The 22,366-nt window shown below is 35.4% G+C and overlaps 1 protein-coding gene across 1 annotated transcript; it reads left to right on the forward strand.

Annotated features, from left to right (window-relative positions):
• Positions 1-191: 191 nt before the first annotated feature.
• LOC121739530 (gamma-glutamyl hydrolase A-like) lies at positions 192-5,718 on the forward strand. The gene is made up of 6 exons (XM_042132047.1): positions 192-400; positions 3,009-3,059; positions 3,450-3,682; positions 4,028-4,134; positions 4,664-4,761; positions 5,448-5,718. Exons 1-6 carry the CDS (start codon positions 192-194, stop codon positions 5,716-5,718), a joined length of 969 nt encoding a protein of 322 aa, XP_041987981.1.
• Positions 5,719-22,366: the final 16,648 nt, after the last annotated feature.

Below are 22,366 nucleotides of genomic sequence, written 5' to 3' on the forward strand. Positions count from 1 at the left end.
ACATTTTTAATATAAAATATATACTTATTATGATTAAGATGAGTTTCACATTTATTGTTTTTAATTGCAAATTATCAATCTACTGTGTTATGATTATCACAATGATTACTTAGATTTCAGACGCGATAGTGTTGATAGTGATTACGTTACCCTATAAAAATGATTTCATACCTACTTCCTTAGTTGCAAAGATGAAGCACACAGTTCTAGTCTTGGTGTATATTTTGCACTATGTGGTGTCAAATGAGGTTATAAACGACAGGCCCATTATAGGGGTACTAGCCCAAGAGCAGTCCTATTACCTCCATACGAAGTATCCAGAGGAGAACTACACTAGTTACATAGCGGCGTCGTATGTACGAGATGTGGAGAAGTCTGGGGCGAGGGTTGTGCCTATCATGTAAGTAGAACAGGGGCTATCGAAGTTTACCAACTTAATCCGATTAAATTATGTAGATCTTCCATCTGCTTGTGAATCAAATTGCAACCTGTATATCCATACTAACGTAATAAATGCGAAAATGTGTCTGTCTGTTACCTCTTCTCAACCGAACTGCTCAACCGATTTTGCTGAAATTTGGAATGTACTATCTCAGAAGTTGTTTCCTAGGCAGATGGCGGACCTATGTAATTTGGTCGCGTTGTGTGAAACCCACCCGACCGATCACAGCTAACATTGAATTGACATAAGCCAACCGAATGACGTAGGTCCTAGGAATCAATTTCCTTGATGGTACATACTTTGAGACCCGGGAAAGGACATAGGGTAATTTTATACCAGAAAAACGTACGGTTCCTACGCAATAAGCGAATTCTGGTGCAACAGAATTGCGGGCGTCATCTAGTGCAACACCCCACATTTGGACATTAGATAGATGTACTATTTACATAATATATTATGGCATAGTCTAGACAAATTTTGTGCACACTAGTTATCCATAATAAATTAATAACACAAGGCGCATGTTTGTCCATTAGTCTGTTATCTTTGCACGCTTAAAACACTGAATAGATTCAATCAAATTTGGTTTAGAATCATACAATGAATTATATGTAAAGAACATAAAATAGTTACTACCCTGGAAACGTACACGGTACAGTCATTTTGGGTAATTTTGAACCGCGGATTAACTTTGAACAATACAATAATGTATTGTTCAATTGATGTTAAACCGCAAGTCAAAGTTACCCAAAATGAGCATACTTACCAGTTTTGTGCAATTTTCAGTAACCTTAAAAAAGTACAAAAAACACAATTACCAGCCTATTTTTACTCTATTGTGGTACGGAACCCTTCGTGCGCGAGTACAACTCGCACTTGACCGATTTTTTATAAAAATTTAACTAAAACTGAAAAAAGTCCTCGTGGTCCTCGCGCCCCTCAAACCGCGAGACCGCGTGGGCGGTGGCCGGTGGCCCATGTTATCTCTTAGTACCTAGTGCTTAGTATCACGCCGCCTTTACTTAACATAATAGAGTGTTAGTATTCATGGAAGTTTTTAATTTCGGGCGAGCGACTAATCTGTTCTATAAATATCATTTTACAGCTTACTACACTGTCTGGTAATGTCTGTCTGTGGTCTGTCCTATACTAGATCAGAAGCGAACAAAGGAAATACGTAGGGTGGGTTGCACCAACTTACTTTAACTGTAACTTTAACATTAATTATAAGAAAATGTTAACCCACCCTTAAGGGGGCGACTAACCCTAAAGTGTCGATTTTATAATTCATTTTTATACTTGAGAATAAGCCCCGAATTATTTCATTTTCTAAAATTAGATACTACATTATATTTCCGAGAATTCGATCTGAGCAAAAACACGATACCTTAAAATTTTCTCGATAGAAAAAAATCACAAAGATTCATCTAATTTTCTCGAATTTTTCATTTATTGCCATAACCGTGCATTGAACTAAGTTAATATTTTAACACATTGTATAAAATTGTATCATTGAGAGATCGAAATAGCGGATTTTTTTAATGTTGTATATTTATCGAGTTATTGAGAAAAAACTAATTTGGCGATGAATCCTCGTCGTTCTTTTTCACCTGGCATATGAAAGAAGGGCGTGACTGTGAAGAGAGAAGGACGATGTTTGATTTTTTGGGTTAGTCGCCCTCTTAATTGGAAAGAGCATTCTATTCAAGGCTCCTCATTACGTTAGTATATTCAAAAGCACTTTTGTGGTACACTTTACGAAAAAAAACTATCACGCGTATTTGTGCTCTAACATAGTCATTTTAAATATATTATGTAGATGTGTTATCATCGGTCAGTCAAGGTTTGGTTACTATTAAAATAAGTATAAAAAAACTGCCTTAAAGATGATTGCCACGCAGAAAAACGACGCGAGCCCTCACAAAGCTCGGCTTTTAGCTATATTAAATTATAATTATTGCGTAGCTGTCTCATTAAAAAAGATGATGCTCCTTTTTTATGAAATAAGGGGGCTAACGAGCAAAACGGGTCACCTGATGGAAAGCAACTACCGTCACCCATGGACACTCGCATCATCGGAAGAGCTGCAGGCGCGTTGCCTTTTAAGAGGGAATACATTCTCTTCTTTGAGGTTTGCAGGTCATATAGGTCTGGAAATACTGCTGTAGCCCTAGCACGGCCACCAATAGAAATGCGAAAGTATAGACAAACTGTAGACATAAACTAAAGGTGACAAGAAAAACGCACGGTGAAAGACTGCCACTCATCAAGGTGATGAGGATGGTATATTTTTCGCGTGGGGCGATGGCGAAAAGTTGCAGGAGGCATGATTCCGAACAAATAACAATTCCTCAGAGTACTTCCCGTGATGCAATCGATAAAGGATGCAGAGTGAAGCTACATCTCGGCGTAATTCCAAGGGATCCAAGCTGTTTGAAACACAATGGCAATCAACAATTCGAGCGGCCCTTCCTCTATACGTTTCATAATTATTATTGATTGCATTAGTCCATAATGAACCAAAGTGGAGAACCGCATAAGGATATGACTATTTTTAATGTTTCAGGATTGGAAAGGAGCGCAGCTACTATGAAGCACTTATGAGTAAAATTAATGGGTAAGATCATATTTTTAAACATTTTCATTTATTTGCAGTCACATCTCTAGTCTTCGGTTCCAAAGGGAAGTCCACCCTTACTACAAATAATAATAATCGCAAAGTAAAAATCGGCAAAGCGACCTATCTAGCGACAGTCATGGAACAGGCGTTTGACAGCTGATTATATTGCACAATATCTGCTGTGTGTCAAAAATTTCGTATACAATTTTATATGTGCTGCCAAATGCCTGCTCCGCTGTTGCAAGTTATGTCAATGGTTGCAAGATATGCAATCAACCTGCCACAAACATTCAAATTGTTCTATTTAATCATAACTATTTGTGGCTTTGACTACTATAACTACAATATATTTTTAACAAACTATACTGTCTCTATGTTTTTATCCAGAGTACTTTTCCCCGGTGGTGCTACATATTTCAACCAATCCAACGGTTACGCTGACGCTGGAGAGCATATTCTGTCTATAGCCAAGGAGTTGAACGATGCTGGGGACTACTTTCCCATATTCGGGACCTGTCTGGGTTTCCAGCTGATAATGATCCTGGAGTCAGGCCGCGGGGAAGTGGAGAATAGAGGGACTTGCTGGTCTTTCAGAAACCTGCCGCTACATTTTACTGAAGGTGCCTGATGTAAATATGAAGTCTTGCAAACTTTCTTGGCTATTTTGGCGCGTGATCAGACTTTAAAATATAATAATATCATTTTGAAATATGTCAATCACTAGCATCATGAAAATGTGGGTAATAGACCTACAATAGCACAATAGACATAACTACAATAGGTTGTATTGGCCCATCAATGACATTTCATATCCATTTTCATTTTATTGCTATAAAAAAATTTAAAAAGTAACTGTATTTATCGTGTATACGTAAGTAAGCTTCATATTTTTCGAATTTCTTTTTGGAGAAATTAACAGAAAATACCAATCTTTTGGAATTATTAGCTAATAAAAATATTTTCAGATTTCCGTAGCAGCAAGATGTTTAGCGAATCCAGCGCTGACGTGGTTGACATTTTAGCTCATGATGATGTCACTGTAAACGCTCATCAGTTTTGTATTTTTGATGAGGTAAGTGAAATGTTTGAAACACCTGTTAACTGCAAAACCACGTGTCTAATGATTTTATTTACCCATACAAAAAGAATTGTCATAAGTTTGACGTGTCTGTCTTGTGTGGGTATCTGTCTGTGGCATCATATCTCTCAAACCGATGAAGAGATTTCAGTTTACTTTGTTATAACCATAAAGTTAATATACCTAGCGGAATAGAGAAACAAAGGCCTGAGCAAGAGAGATGTCACTATCAGTAACACTGCGTGGTAAAAAGAGACGTGTGATACATGACAGCAGCACCCTTGTTTTGACGTCCAGTCGGCACGTGCCGCACGTTGACAATTTAATCTCATAGAATTCATGTTCAATCATGCTTGTGTAAGTGTATACGTACACATATTTTTCACACAGATGAAAACCAATTTCGGTTACGTTTGACAGCTCGAGATTGTTGCTCTATTCCGCTAGGTATATTAACTTTATGGTTATAACACATCTTTACCGTACGTCCTTGATTTGTCTTCATACCAGACTTTTTTTTCAGAATTTGAAGGCATATAACTTGGATGAAGTGTGGCAGCCAACTTCATACAGCATCGATGATTTTGGATTGTCTTTCATAGCCACTATTGAAAATAAGAGGTAATTACAGACTTACAATAAATATTTCCAGTGTCAATAATAAACGTGTGAATTGGATTTCTATAAAATTGTCCAGAAAAGGTAGTTATAACTAATTGCCCGATAGTCTGTTTAGTTTCTGTTAGCTTAGTTTAGACCAGGGCTTCCCAAACTGTGCGTCGCGACGCCCCGGGGCACTGACACTGTCCCAGGGGCGTCGCATGTCAACACAACCAAATCGAGTGAGACCGCGCGCATTGTCAATCATACATCCCGGAATTCTCGGGCAGTCTAAATACCCGGTTTCAGAAGCTATGCTCAGAAAAGCAAGCGCAGCCTTCACATTAGCCAGCTTTGCTGGCTTTAACATCTTTCATAAATATCTGTTTTCATTTTTATGCATCTGTTTTGATTTGGTCATTATTTCCGATTAAAAATATAAATATCCAAATAGTGTTTATATATGATAGCCTATGTAGGCTGGTTTTAAATTAGAAAGTATTTTTGGGGCCTGGGTTGAGGGCGTTGAAAAGAAAGAAATGGCAAAGTCCCAAGGGCGTCACAGTACAAATAAGTTTGGGAAGCCCTGGTTTAGACTGTTTATAGTTTATACATATCCGCGAATCTCAAACAAACGGTTGTTTCACATTATCACCCTTAAACAGCTTGCAGCGTGTGTGTGAAGTCTTAATCATCACAATTTCCAGGTATCCATTCTACGGAGTCATTTTTCATCCAGAGAAGAGTTCCTTCGAATGGAAGCGGTCCAAACAGTACCCCCACTCAATAAACGCTGTTGTAGCTAACCGGTATTTCATGGATTTCTTCGTGAAGGAATGCCGGAAGAGTGGTCATACGTTTGCCAATGAAGCTGAAGAGAATCAGCACGTTATTTACAACCACGAGCCAAAATTCACTGGGGTCTTGGGCAGCCAACACCACGAGTGCTACTTCTTCGAGCCAAACTATACTAAATAGTAGTGCAATATTGCGTTAGTAAAACTTATTGTATTTTTAATTGAATGTCAATTTTCCATAATGATAATTAAATTTTCTGATTATATAATATTTATTATAATCGTTTGAAACATTTTAATTCCAAAGTGAATGAAAGGTCGTACTTACCCGTGCGACGGTATTTCATGGGTGCACTAGATCCAAATACGTACCATCGACGCGTCAAGCTGCAAAATTAACTAACCCTAAAATATATTATAATAATATTATGTTTCTAGAGACATTCCGAATAAATTATCAAGATTTTTAGGTCAACAACCCACGACTCGCACCACGTCGCACACGTCATTTTCATAGTGATATTGATAAACCTTACGTAAGATTGTAGGCGGAATCTTGTTATCAGATATATGGGTCATGCGGACAGCAGGGTCGCAGGATTACAATCACTTTTATTGCCCACACCCATAAAACTGATGCCGAATCCAGAAGCCGAGTAGACACTTTTATATAACCTTTGAAAGTTTGTTGATGCAGGAAGAACGTTAACCTACATTGAGGATTGGAAATCTAATTTGGTGCTAGTGAAGTCATGTTATTAGTTATTTTATGAAGTAAGCTGAAACGACGCTGCTTAAACTCGTATTCGGTGAATATTCGTCTACGATTGCCTATGATCTACATATTGTTAACATAGTGGCAAACATGATGAATCTGATGGAAACAACAATGAACAGTGATAAAAAATCGGCCAAGTACGATTTGGACTCGCGCTCGAAGGGTTCCGTACCATTATAGAGCAAAAATAGGCAAAAATCGTGTTTTTTGTGCCTTATTTAGTTTATTTTAATTTTATTATTTATTATTATTAAATTATAAATACTATGTTTTGTGAGCATTGCTTGGTACTATTAATATATTTTCTGTTGCCATTTTTGATATCGAGCAAAAAATACCAAAAAAAAAAAACGTTTGTTGTATCCACGTTGTATCGGAATTCAAAGCCCTCAGCTGTAATATTTAATTTATTTTGTTTTTAGCAATAACTGGAAAAATCGTTTATTGCGATTTCAAATTAAAATTAATAAAACTTAACATGGCAAAATTGGATTAATTAAATTTTATTATCTTAACTTAATTCATGCAGATTCCAATGACATAGTTATTATGTAAGTACATCTCCCTTAGGGAATTTTAGAGTAATATCGTTATTTAGACGCGTGACGCGTGACGCGTGACGCGTGACGCGAGACCATTCAAAAGAAGCCCCACAGATGCGCTTATTTTTGACCAGCTTCCAAAAAGGGGGAAGTTATACGTTCGGCTGTATGTATTTTTTTTTAATGTATGTTCAACGATTATTCAGCCGTTTGTTGTCCGATTTACAACATTCTTTTTGTGTTGTATAGGGTTTGACTCGAATTTGGTACCATGTTCATAAAACTGGTGACCTGATGATGGGATCCATGAGTAATCGAGGGAACTCCTCAAAATTTATATGGAAACATATAGTGATTTCGATTTTTCTGAAGTCTTTTAGGCACATACTACCAAAAAGTAAGATTTTGCACCAGGATGTACCCTGGTTCCGAAGGTACCCAACAGAACTTTTGAATCCTTATAGATACAAGTTCGAGGATTTTGGCTTTATTTAAACTACTCCAAGCAAAAGCCAATAAATTTAACATTATTTCTGCTGAACATTTTATAGTGCCGTCTTCAGACTTCACCTAATCCTCAACTATTTCTGTATGAAGATTGACTTCATGCTTTTGAAGTCGGTACCAGCTTACCTTAGCGTAAGTTCTATGTCGAGGATCTCAGAACTTTTCCGGGCTGGTAGCGACTTCAAAAGTACGATGATTGAGTACAGAAATAGTTGAGGTTTAGGCGAAGTCTGAAGACGGCACTATAATAAGGAATAAGAATAATTATTTGATTCTTTTCAGATTATGTTTAAGAATATTATTACTTTTGTTTTTACCTTGGAAGTCGGTTTTAATTTTTTGTTAAAAAATAATAATTGCAATATGGCCACCACAGTTGAAGGGATATTTTGTTATAGCGGCAACAGATATACACAATTATTTGATAGAATTTGGTAATAGGGTTTTTAACATTTGGGTTTTTTAACATTTGGGTACGGCGTCCAAAAATCTGTCATTAAAAATAGGCATGATAACTATTTTTTTGTTCTAATTGATAATTGAAAGGCCCTTAAAAATAGAAACATCGCTAAAAGAATTACTCTGATAGCTTAAAGGTGAATTTTTAAGCTTAAGATATGACAATTCAAACATCTCATAAAATAGACTGGCCGGAAACGCTCCATACAGTGCTACGAAAGACTGACGTCACTCTTTCGTAGTTTGTACGCATCGGGAGAGAACTTTGTTTGACAGGTATATTAAATATTGCGTTTATGAAAGTGGTTTCTTAACAAAAGTAGCTTTTAATTGCATAAGTTATCGAATGGTATACAAATATTAAGAAATTTAATCGAAAAAAAATTCGACTTGATTATCCAACTTTGAAGGCGCATAACAAAAAAAAATACAAATGCTATGGAACTGAAATTTTGGGAGCACTTATTTTTTACCATGATTTCTTTATTTTATTAACAAAATTCGCTAATCTTTGACCTTGTCATCATCCCTATTACATCAGCAATTATTATAAATTATAATGCATTCTATATTATTCAAAAACTTATATTTAAACTTAAAAATAGAATTCTTTGATATTATTATGAAACATGATTATATGATACTAGCTGTTGCCCGCGACTTCGTCCGCGTGGACTTCAGTTTATAGCGCGCGATGTCAACAAAATTGGTGTCAAAAGCTTTTATAAAAAAAACCCTGGTACCCCTTAAATCAATACAGCTGTGCAGTGTGCACACAATAAGTATTTCATTTTTTTATATTAAACTTTATACTTTATGCCAAATTTTAAAGCTTATTTAGCCCTCCAATTACACAACTTTACCCATAAACTATTTATCATTGATAGATTTAAGGTTACGTCACTGCAGATAAAGTACTGAGTTATTTAATACCGTAGAATAGATATAACAATCGAAAAAAATCGAAACTTAAAAAGATGATACCACGTCTTATAGAAAGACTTTTGAGCAAGCGTCAGCGCGATGTAGAAGACGCACGGCGCCATCTATTATGAATTGTTGGAACTAACTCAATTTGAACAAATTTACGCATTTTCACCCCCTTACAACCCTTTTTTCCAGTAAAAAAGTAGCCTATGTCCTTTCTCAGGCTTTAGACTATCTGTATACAAAATTTCATTACAATCGGTTCGGAAGTTTTGGCGTTTGGCGTGAAAGCGAGACTGACAGACAGACAGACAGACAGAGATACTTTTGGCGTTTGGCGTGAAAGCGAGACTGACAGACAGACAGACAGACAGAGATACTTTCGCATTTATAATATTAGTATAGATTATGTGCACACTGCATAGCTGTTTTTGGGTATTTTGATTAATTATGGGCCGCGCTACACCGGAAGCACTTACCAGGGTATTAAAAAGTTTTTAAATTTGACACAAATTTTGTTGACACCGCGCGCTATAAACTAAAGTCCACGCGGACGAAGTCGCGGGCAACAGCTAGTATTATACATAAAATATGTTTAAGATTTTTGAAATTTTATTTTAATACACATCCAAGACCCAGGAACATTGAAAACTTTTTGTTCCGCCTGCGGGACTCGAACCCAGGACCCCCGGGATGAGCGCTGGCCACGCGCAATGCGAATTCATTTTCATCGATATTTTCATGGAAATAAGATATTTTCCCACATCAAAATGTAGCCTATGTCCTTTCTCAGACTCTAGAATAACTGTATACAAAATTTCATTGCAATCGGTTCAGTAGTTTTGGCGTGAAAGCAAGACAGACAGACAGACAGACAGACAGACAGAGATACTTTCGCATTTATAATATTAGTATGGATAAGCAAGAAGGAATATTTTGGTAGATTTTTCACACAATTATTAACACTTAATACGGTTCCCTTTTTTCTCCCATTAAATATAGCCTATATTCAGCAGAAATAGTGTGGATTAAAAAATATGCATTAATACTTCCATCGTGCATCGGCATCGTGGGTATCGCAGACACAATAGATCTTCAATTGTTATGCTGGCAGCCGGCTGCCGCTATTGGAGATTTATAGTTAAAGAAATTAATTAATTATAATAGCAATCAAAAATAATAGTCATTCAAAACTTATTTTAAAAAGTTCTAAAAATATTACTTTCGTAGTCATAACTTTTAAAGCTTTTTTGAAATTAGGATTATAATAATGAAGCACGATAGTCTATATCAAATCAATAAAGCAGCACCCGGCTGTCGCATAACTATTGAAAATCTATTGTGTCTGCGATTCCCACGATCGAGGTAATATTTACGTGGACTCTCCGGGCGAGTCTGTGGCACTGATAATTAAATCTCTCCCCTACCGCACGCACACCCGCGCATCGCGCCTTGACGCCCAATTCGCAACGTGCAGCAGAAATCGTAATATTTTAATTTCGCCATAACATTAAAACCAAACGTCCAATTTTAATCATTCAAAGACCGAATATTATCTACATTAACTGTACTTAGTGATGAAATAATTTATTTTGATAAGGGTCAATAGCATGATTTAAATAAACGCATTTAAATATAGTCCAAAAAAAATTCTAGATTTTGTAATAAAAAAATGGTTATTGTGCCTCACTCAACATAGATAGGTATAGTGTGTCGCGGACTTTTTTGTAGATATTTAAAAGATCTATAATTACTTAGAACATTTTATGCCTCTATCTTTTATAGTTTAGGCAGCGTACGCAAAATAAGTAACTTTTCTGGTTGATTTTTTAAACCTTGCGTCCGAAAATCCCAAATATCTTACGGAACCTTATATTTTTCCAAAATAAAAATTAGCCTATGTTCAGCAGAAATAATGCAGGATTCCAATGGTAAAAGAATTTTTCAAATCGGTCCAGTAGTTTCGGAGCCTATTCGACTCAAACAAACAAACAAACAAAAAATCAAATCTTTCCTCTTTATAATAGTAGTGTAGATTAATAGGCAGTAGAGGTAACGCAGAAGGACGCAGGTATGAAACAGTTCTCTTTCAACAGGCTTAGCATTTCCATCAAATCAAACGGTTTCTTTCTACAGAAGAATAGACAAAGTGACAGATAGACAAAGGAAATCCTCCATTTTGTCACTAAAATCTGTCAGTATGTCCTGTATGTATGTATGTAATTTGTATGTATGGATTCTTTCCCGTTTATAATATTGTCATGCTAAGCCTGGTGGCATTTTACAACAGAGTGTTTATTTAAATTACGTCCAAATACATCTAAGTGTATGTACATCTAAGTAAGGTGTAGGATTGTAAAACTCATATCTTATATCTTTAAACGAGCAATTGTTGTATATATCTATACTTATAAAATTACATTTATTGAGTAGGGTTGTTTTATTAAGTAGACACCCACTAAGGAAGGAATTTTGAAAATTTTACCCCGAAGGGGGTGAAATAAGGGTTGAAAGTTTTAATGAAAGTCCGTCATTTCTTGAGTTAGAAACATAAAACTTTATTTTTGGGTTAAAGCGTTTTTGGAAATTCTACCCCCAAGGGGGTGAAATTGGGGTTGAAAGTTTGAATGAAACTCCGTTATTTCTTGAGTTAGAAACATGAAAGTTTATATATATATATATATATATATATATATATATATATATATATATATATATATATATATATATATATATATATTATATATATATATATATAATTGGAATCTCGGAATCGGCTCCAATGATTTTCATGAAATTTAGAATATAGGGGGTTTCGGGGGCGATAAATCGAACTAGCTAGGAATCATTTCTACAAAATGTCATTTTCATCGGATACCGAGCAAAGCTCGGTCCAACAGCTAGTTAACTTTATGAAGACAACTTCAATCCACCCAAGGTGAAGTAAAAGATATCCTGAAATGGGATACGTACTTATGAAGATGGATTCCAGGATTTTCCGCACAATTTATTGTAAATGGACTGTGCTAATAGGCTATTGACCCCGCGTCTCCCCCGCGATGATCAGCTTTATGTTGTAATCCGCAAAGTAGTACCTATACAGGGTGTAACAAAAATAAGTGATAATACTTTAGGGTGTGTACGTGTTCCTTGTAGAGAGTTCACTGTGAAAGTAGCAGCGCTGAAAGACTACTTTTTTTTTCACTTTTGTGTGGGGAAACCCGTGACGCTCGGGTCCTTGCCCATACAAAAGTGAAAAATTTTTTTAGTCTTTCAGCGCTGCTACTTTGACAGTGAACTCTCTACAAGGAACACGTACACACCCTAAAGTATTATCACTTATTTTTGTTACACACTGTATTATTAATGGGAAAGTGTGTCTGTCTGTCTGTTTGTTACCTCTTCACGATTAAACAGCTGCACCGATTTGGATGAAAGGAGGACGGGCAAAAATGTATGGGAAGTGTACCTTCCACCAATAATTACTGTCAGAAGTATCTCGTTAGAATTTAGAAAGCTCTTTTTGACTATAATTTTTCATTATAGGGGCCAGCCTCATATCGTCGTCTTCCTGGCTAAGTGTAGTATTATTATAACTGTGGGACATAAGTTATAGCTAAAATAAATCAATGAAAAATCATTTATTCCAGTTGGTTGTGGGTATGGGGATACTTTGACTCCCAGGAAAGGACAAAGGACAATTTTTATGCCGGAAAAATGTACGGTTCCCACGCGATAAACGGAATTCGGCGCAACGGAGTTTGGAACGACGGAGAAATGGGCATCATCCAATTTATTATTAACGATTGTAGTAAACATAACGGATTTTTAATTTCTGTTTATTATTTTTAACTTTTGAGTAGATATATTTAACGTTTAATTAAGTTTAATTTGAATTAAGAATAACAATTTCACATAAATATTTTTTCTAAAAAACTCATTCATCAATTAAATTTTAGTAACCATTAAAATCTTAACAATTACATAACTTTATTACTTATTTATCTAGAGGATTATACTTATAGTATTGATTCCTGCCAACTTAGAGCATTTATCAACAATCAATAATTGCTTTTATACACTTGAACACAGCAACTGAACTATCCCGAAAGGTTGTGACTTGTGGGGACATTTCGGTTTGACCTCATTCTACAAATAAGTCCCAAATCCGCTTTGAGGTGCTTTAATTAACAACTTGTGCAAATACTTCTAGAATTACAATTAAGTGTGTTTGGTTTGGCGATTTTTTTTAACTGAGGCTAAAGTTTGTCAGTATATTTGTAACCTTAACTTCATTTATCAGTTAGCTAGTATATCCCACAACCTTTACGTTTTGTGGTACACTTTACGGTAAAACCATCACGCCTATTGCTTTGTACTTTAAGATAGTATAATTAGATATGATATTCAGTCAGTCAAGGTATGACGACTCGAGCCTTCACAAAGCTCGGCTTTTAGCTAGTTAATTAATAATTAAGAAAATCATCTATTTGATAGAATGAACTTAATTGATATTTTAGTATAGTTTAAGCTCCGGACTAGCACATAATATGCTACATTTATTTTGAAAATACAGTATTTACATATTGAAACAACTAAGTTAAAGCTAGTGTTTTTAAACATTTTAAAAGTGATAGTGTTTATTTTAGTTTTTACGTTTAAATAACTAGAACTATCTAGCTTAGCCAGCATTCCTGCAAAGGATTAATATATTTTATCAACCAATTCTTATAATAGTTAGTAAAAATTTAAAATTAAGTATCCATTCAAATGCTACTTATACGTTACAATGTGAATTGACCTTGTTTTATTATGGGGGTACCAAAAGTGTGCAAAAAGATGGAAAATAAAAAGAAATAGAATGGGACTTGGGAGCAAAAAGACTTGAAGTTTAGTTGGGGAGGGGAAGAGGTGATTTTGGGAGTAGCTCGAGCGTGTCAGATTAAGCTTGCATAGGCTTCCGACATGGGTCTAGTTTTCGTGGTATAAAATTCAGATTTCTCACGTGGTGGGTATTTTTTTTTAAATAATAAAATGTCGTCGGATCTGTCAGATTAAGATAGGGGATGTTTAAGCTTCCATGTAAAGCACTGACGATTCAAAGGTTGGGTAAGCCTGTAGGGACATTTTAAAATATAAAAAATAAAGCTTCATATTTAATTTTGCACTAAACTAAATGATTTAGTCCTTGTTGTCTTAAATATATTTATAATTTACCTAAATAAGCAATTTTCTGAAAATATTTTCTTTTTCAAAACTTTAAAATGGCTGCAGTTTCTGAACCCACCGCTAAAATAAAAAAACGCTCTTATTATTTTTTATCAGCTTTACCTAATGTACAAAACCCTAGGTCTCCATGACGCTCGAGTGACAACAAAAATAGCACCCTCCCCTCCTCTACTAGTTTGGCTACCGACGCGATGAGAGGACACGGTAGGGCCTAAGAGTGCTACGACGTAGCTACAAGTGCTGAAAGTCCACGACCAAAAAAGGAAGGAAACTACTAATATTATTATTTTCTTCATAATATTATTATTATTTAAGACTTTAACATTATAATATGAGTTTTATAAAAATTGAACTTCATTATAAAAATATGTCACTTCTAAATTAGGTGTAGTGTTATTCACTTAAAACTTGTGGACTGTATTAGAGGTTAGATGTAAAATATAAGATAAATAAAATTATTACGTTTTTAGAAGAATAGTTGTTGCATCCCTGCAGGGATGAGTTGTGAAAAGAAGTGAAGGTACGTAACGTGAAGGGAAGTTACGGGGTTGCTAGCGTTCCTGTGTTGCCAGATGACACGACCGGAAGACATGGCTTGACGTAGGCTGGATTCCTTGTGTGTTTTGCCAATTAAAAAAGTAATAACCGTGTATGGTGATTCTAAATCGCGTAATCGCGTACTATTAGGACCAAAAATAGTTCTTAATGAAATAATTTGAAGAAACCCGCGGGAATATTTTACCGTGATAACAACCATACAAAGTCCAGTCCAGTAGTTTCAGATCCTATTCAATGCAAGCAATGTAATCTTTCTTAAATTATGTAATATGTTTTTCTAGTGAAACCCTGGACTAGCAACCATCACCTTCTGTCGATTAAGTTCTGCTTGCATAATATTATTGTTACTTAATTACTATTGCACATATTACATAAATGCTAATTTTATAAAGTTAAACCTCAATAAACAAACGCGAGTTCGCTTGCTCTCAAGTATTGCATAACTTAGTTGTTGTTATTATATAGTTTACTAGCTGTCCCGGCAAACGTTGTTTTGTCATAATATAAATTTACTATTTCATATTATTTTATTGAAGTGACTAAATAAGTATGGCGCCGTGGCAACGTCCATCGCTATCCCGTCACACAAACAATGGTCGCCGTCAGTCTCAAGTTGTAATAATTTACTGTTATTTATTTAACAACTGCACTTATCAATATAGAAAGTAGCCAGTAGCCGATTCTCAGACCTACTTAATATGCATATAAAATTTGGTAAAAATCAGTAAAGCCGTTTCGGAAGAGTACGGTAACTAACATTGTGACACTAGAATTTTATATATAAGACTAGATGACGCTCTCAACTCGGTTGCGCAAATATTCGTTTATCGCGAGGGAACGGTACATTTTTCCGGGATAAAAAGTATCATATGCCCTTTCCCGGGACTCAAAGTATGTCCATTCTCCATACCAAATTTCAGCAAAATCGGTTTAGCGGTTTGGGCGTAAAGAGGTAACAGACACAAAACCATTAGCATTATATTTAGACGGTCCATACTTCAATGACAATATTATAAATGTGAAAGTGTGTCGGTCTGTCTATCTGTCTGTAACCTCTTCACGCTTAAACTGCTGAAACGATTTTGATGAAATTAGGCGTTGAGATACTTTGAGCCCCGGGAAAGGGTAGGAGGTACTTTTTAAAAATGTTGGATTTCCGCGCGATTAGAAACGAATTTTGGCGCAACGGAGTTGCGGGTGTCATCTATTTAAGAAATAACACAAAAATCCTGAGGCGTAAAAGACGAAAATTAAATTAAGATAATTACTAATTTCTATGGTACAAATACTTTTTTGTAAAAGAGACATAATCGTTGCATTAAAAACCTAAGCAAGCCAATAAAACCTTAACTGGTGAGTGGTGAATAAGAATAGGAAGAGTTTTTTTTATATATTTATAGTAGAGTAAGCTGTAGTAAACGTTTTGACTTTTACGGATTCTTATAAATTTGTTTCCGGTGTGATATATGAATTCCCCGGTAAATGAAAAATCTATACAAACTGTGTAATGGAAAAACTTTTAGGATTTGTATGGCATTCTTGTCAATAGGGGTTAACAACTTTTAAAGGTTTTTGAACTGCGGACAGCGAGATGAAGTTCTTACGATAACTTTCATGTTCTCATTTACGATATTGATAGCGAATACTTAAAAGTGCACGTATATTTACAAACGTAAACCCGAAAATAGTTGTAATGAATTTTTAATTTATCTTATTTTTAAAGTTACTAGAGATCGCCCAATGGTCGAAGTTCGACCTTAGTTTCAACGACATTAGGACTACTACCTATATTTTGTAAAAAAATATTGACTTTATCATAGTTTTTTTAACTCTTCTCTCTAGGACTCAACTGATCTTGGCCGTGTAAGCATTGTCTGATAGTATCTCAGATTCAATAAAAAATATTGATTACTTCCAAATGTTGTTGTAATTAAAATTATAACCGAAACTTATCTAATATCACAGTACTTTATGTTGAAAGTTCTATGTTAGCTATAATTGAGTATTTATATAGAAATGGTTGAAAGTGAATAAAGATTATTCAATTTACAATAAGATTTATAACTTGAATTGACTTGATTCGTACTAGATACGGAAAAAATCCAGTAACAGTAAAAGTCTAGGGCTGTCTGTTGACCATACCGGCTCCCGGTACCACAGACACAGCAAAGTGGCTAATGTCATTTCAACATGCGAAAGGATAAGCGCTTTGAGCGCGGCGATCGAATCAAGAAATTCCGTAACGAAAATAAACCTAACACGTGCCACACGTATTTTTTTATCATGGTGTTGTCATTGAAAAGGTTATAAACCTTGATTTTTTGAAAAAAAAACAGATTTTTTAGGGTTTCGTACCTAAAGAGTGAAAAAGAAACCTTTTACCACCTATTACTGAGACTTCGATGTCTGTCTGTCCGTGTGTTTGTCTTTCTCCAGGCTGTATCACAAGAACCGTTATAGCTAGAGTTTTGAAATTTTCGCAGACCGTGTACCTGTTTCCGCTATAACAGCAAATACTCACTGAAAACAAAATAAATATAATATTTAATATCCCATACAACAAACGTGATTTTTTGGGCCTGTTTTGCTTGATATTAATAATAGCAACAGGTAGGCACTTGAAATTTTTACAAAATCCTCAATAATAATATGTGTACAATGAATAATTAATTAATAATAAAGTTAAATAAAATAATTAATTAATCCCATACAAAAACACAATTTTTGATGTATATCGGTACGGAATCCTTCATGAGCGAGTCCTACTCGCACTTGGTCAATTTTTATTAAATTACCAACTAGCAATAATTATTAGATATATATAACGAAACAAAAATTTTGAAAATCGGTTCACAAACGGCGGAGTAGTGGTCGAACATACAAAAAAAAAAAGAAAAAAAAATATCCACAGCCGAATATATAACCTCCTCGTTTTTTTAAAGTCGGTTAAAAAGGGCATTTAGCGTACCCAACGTTTTATAGTGGAAGTCGGCTTCCACGATAACGAGACGCCCAGAATAATTATAAAAGCGCACACGCGCACGGTAATCACATGACAACTGAAAACATATTTTGTCAGGTTATAGTTAAGTTGTAAAAACAGTGCCGTCTGCTCAGTGCCGGATTTATATTTTTTATGACAGTAGGCCACTTTATTTCCGCCACCTCGTGTACGAAATCTGCAGGGCCTCTATGCTACGCTGCTGCTCCCCCAGGACGCTGCCGCCCCTAGGCCGTGGCCTATAACGGCCTATTTATAAACCCGGGTCATGCGTCTGCTATTGCATTATATGTATTTATACAGAGTGTAACAAAAATAAGTGTTAATACTTTTGGGTGTGTACGCGTTCCATGTAGAGAGTTTACTGTGGAAGTAGCAGCGCTGAAAGTCCAATTATTTTTTTTCACTTTTGTATGGGGAAACTCGTGACGCTCGGGCCCTTGCCCATACAAAAGTGAAAAAATTTTTTCGTCTTTCAGCGCTGCTACTTTCACAGTGAACTCTCTACAAGAAACACGTACACACCCTAAAGTATTATCACTTATTTTTGTTACACACTGTATATGAGATATTAATAATAGGTATTTTTTTTTGCATATTATTATGCAAAAAATATACAAAGCTCATCAGTCCCTTTGACTTCAGGTCAATTACTCTAAGGACAGCTTTTGCTGAACAATACTCGTCATTAGTGACTTTATGGAACGGGCATGACACGCTGTTTCGGAGGTTGATACACTTTTGTTGTATTCAGGAGTTACCCGGTAACTTCGGATAAGCGATATTTAATGAGTTTAAAAGCTTAATATTAAGATTTATGAGGCCGTGTGGAACATGTGACCTCTCACCCTGCCCTCGGTCAGAATACCTTTATTAAAGGAATTATAGTGAGAGGAACACTATGCCAATATGCTGCCATGTTTTATGCGAAATGAATAGGATACATTACTGCAATGTTATCCTAGAATGCAGCACCTGCATATACATTAAAAAAATGTTTCTGTCAATATTCTGATATGATATGACGTTGTGGGAATGAGTGTAATGGCCTCAAAGGAAGATTTTCCGACCGGGCAAGGTGGAGCGATTGTGGCGCTAATTATGAATACGCCACAATGTGTCAAAATTTTTTAGGGTGACGACACGAAAAAGATACAATTATATGAACATAAGTTGACCTAAGTAGAAATAAAAGTTACGAATTTAGCTCAGAAATGTAACCTACATTTTTGTGGAAGCAATTTAAAAAAGATTTTAAAAAATTGGAGCAAGTTGCAAATTCCAGTACCAACTGGAATGCGCAATTAGGCATAATAACAACCTCATTCTGAGCAATTGAATTGCTTAAAATCAGAGTAATGTTCGCGACCTAGTTGAGAAGGGTCCCGTCCCAGGTAATGAAATGTTTTACACAATGTAAATGCTATACAGTAGTGAAGGCGTGTTCTTGAAATAAAATTCATGTAGGTAACGCAGAAAAACGCGAGCGCCATGGTTTGTTTTGCTATTTAAAGCTATTTGAAACCACGGGCAATCTTGGAATGTGTATCGTGCATAAATTGCAGGATATACACAGGAGATATGCAGTACTGTTACTCCTGTAAGTATGGATCGAAAGCGGTAACTCTTCGATATGATCACAGGGAGCCCGAAGGACATTGCTAAAATTTCTTGAAACTCACAACGAAATTAATCAAAAGAAAGATAGGAGTATTACTAAAATCTGTGTATTCTTTCGATCGGACAGTGTGAACGCTTTTTATGTTATCTAAAACCACGGTTATAATATAATGTGCGTGAATTTGATAAGGCGTTCAGAGTATAATATTCTACTGTTTAAATATTATACTGTGGTTCTAATTCCGACCGGAATTACTTCCCGAGCCCGCGATAAGTTACACCACTGTCAGTAATCCAATAATGGCTACTATTTGTGCCTCTCAATGGAGGCCTTCTATTTTTAGGAAATTAGTCTTGAATCAAGTGTTTGGTAAAATAAGTTTAGGATATTCTATTTACGTGTAACTACCAGCTTCTGTATGCAATCAGTAGGCGGATAAAATTGATAGAAAAGATATTTGATCCTAAGGGTAAAGCCACTTAGGTATAGATTCCTAGACTGTAACATAAAAAGTATATTGTCAACTTGTCAACTTTATAAGCCAAAGATTTTAGCTGATTTTAGTCAGATGCAAATGGACATATTTTGCCTTATCTAAAGACTAAAAAAAAAAAACTCAAGTTACAAAGAGTAAGCTATATATAGTATTTGAAACTTGAAAGTATCAAATAATAGCAGAAATTCGGCTATCATGCAACCTGCAACTCTTTATATGTTGCGAGTGTCCATGGGTGATGGTAATTGCTTTCCATGAGGTGACCTTACCGCTAATTAAAAAAAAAACATCATAATCGGTTCTGCGGCTTGGGCGTGAAAAGAAATAAGGATTCTGAAATAAGAGAAAACAGTGGTTCTTAACCTTTTAGTCATGAGTAGGGTTGCCAGGTGAGTCATGGAAAAATACCGGACAACCCCAAATGGGGGGGGGGGGGGGGGGGGCTTGTTTTTTATATTATTATTGCGGTTATAAAATTCACAGTCTAAAAAAATCAAAATCACCTAAAACTAGGTACCAGTAACACCGAAGTTCCTCAAAATACCGGACATTGTTCTGTTCGGTATGACCGTTTATTTTTACCGGACAGGCCTTGAAAATACCGGACTGTACGCTTAAATACCGAACATTTGGCAACCCTAGTCATGAGGGACCATCTTACCAAATATTTGTCTTGCCAGGGACCTCCCTGTTGGTTTACCTAAATTAAGTTTGATAAAGAAAAAAAGCACAACTATAAATAATTATAAAATTAGCACTCATTTTTCACTTGGCAAAAATCTAAAAGTTACAGATTTTTAATTAAATATGATTTTTGTGACTGCATACTCTTTACTGAATCCTAAATTCTCACGTATTATTAGGATGGCTTCGCGGACCACTTGGAATGCCTTCAGGGACCACCAGTGGTCCGCGGACCGCCGGTTAAGGCGGCGCCTTGATAATTTTCCTGCGGTAGCGATATCGATTTTCCTCAGCAATGATTAAGGCTAAGAAATTAAAGTTCATTGTCAGTATTCATCATGTCTTTGTCTTTGAATTACCCATAGCATAACATGATTGGTCAACTTTTATAACACAGAATAATCAATCAGAAATAAAAGACCTCTTTAAAAAAGGGATTCCTATTTTGCCAACAGAGGAGAGTGATTTAAGCTTCCAAAATTTGTACATAGATTGGTTCAAGCATACACTTTAATTTGCCCATAGATTATATGAAATGTATTTATAGTTTTTAAATTACATTTTTTGCTGCTCAATTGCTTGTTTTCTATGAGAGACCGGGCCGGCCTCTCATAGAAAACAAGCAATCTAAAACATATCCAACACGGTCTTTTACTTTAAAGCGGCGTCGTGTTAAGAACCACTGGTCTAGTAGACTACATTGCTCTTATTTAAGAATGTATTTGACTCTATAATCTCTAGATACATTAAATCCTAATAGTAGTGGGCATTGCTTGATTCTTGTTCTTAAATTCGAGTTCGATGACCTCGGTAGCTATAAGAGGGCGTTAACATCGGAAATTAAAAAACTTTGGCAATACATGTCGAGATTACGCAAAGCCAGCCATTTTCAAATCTCGCTTAAGTTTTTTCCTATCATGGATTCCTTTTGATATTATTATGTATAACAGGAAATCTTAATACAGGAAACAAAATCATATAATAGGTATTATGTTATTGTTAAAGATAAAAATGCAACTGTGAAATATTACAATGCGAATTAAGTAAGCACTTGGTTCTTTTAAAATGTATTTTTATTCTTTCTTTCATTCTTAAATTATGAAAGGAATGGATGGAAAAGGAGCAGTGTAATACAAAGTAAAAAATCACAAATTAATAGGCGTGATAGTTTTTTCGTAAAGTGTGCCGCAAAATGTACAGTAGCTCTACCATGATATGAGTTTAAAGCTATAATTAGTATTTTTCGATACTCGATACCGACTACCGTAAATTTTTAGTAGGTACTTATGGCAAATTTTACAGCACCTCTAGCGGTTAGTTGCGGAACTAAAATCGCCATCTAAACATCTATACATACATACACACATACATACATACATACATACATACATACACATATAAATAAAATTAGAGTGTCTGTTTGTAATATTGAAAGAACCGTTTTTTACTAAATGCATATGAATGTATATAGGGTACATACACCAAAACAACATTTTTTACAATTTTTGTCTGTATGTCTGTCTGTCTGTCTGTTTGTTCCGGCTAATGTCTGAAATGGCCTGGAGCGATTTTGACGGGACTTTTTTTTGGCACATAGCTCATGTAGTAAGGCATAACTTAGGCTACTTTTCAACCGACTTCCGAAAAGGAGGAGGATATATTTCACTTTTTTTATTTTGGTTCACGGACAACTCCATCGTTTGTATACCGATTTCCAAAATTCTTTTGTTGTTGTTGATGTAGCCCGAATTTGGTAACATGATCACAAAAGTGGTGATCTGATGATGCAATTAATGAGAAATCGACAGGACTTCTTAAAATTTATTTGAAAACATATAGTGATTTTACGTTCTTCTGAAGGATATTAAGCTTTAACTACCAAAAAATAAGCATTTGCGCCCAAGTACACCCTGGTTCCGAAGGTGCTGTAAAGAACTCTTGAATCCTTATAAATAAATGTTCGGCAAATTTTAGCGTTGTTTCAATAACTAAAAGCATATTATTATGTCAATGTGTCAATAATACTA

The sequence above is a fragment of the Aricia agestis genome, chromosome Z (genome assembly GCF_905147365.1).
Source record: "Aricia agestis chromosome Z, ilAriAges1.1, whole genome shotgun sequence".
NCBI classification, from domain to species: Eukaryota; Metazoa; Arthropoda; class Insecta; order Lepidoptera; family Lycaenidae; genus Aricia; species Aricia agestis.

Excerpts from the sequence above, each read along its gene's own strand:
- LOC121739530 (XM_042132047.1), top strand. The coding sequence starts at position 192 with ATGAAGCACACAGTTCTAGTCTTGGTGTATATTTTGCACTATGTGGTG. Across the intron at positions 3,683-4,027 it reads GCCGCTACATTTTACTGAAG|ATTTCCGTAGCAGCAAGATG; the intron begins GTGCCTGATGTA and ends AAATATTTTCAG. Across the intron at positions 4,135-4,663 it reads AGTTTTGTATTTTTGATGAG|AATTTGAAGGCATATAACTT; the intron begins GTAAGTGAAATG and ends CTTTTTTTTCAG.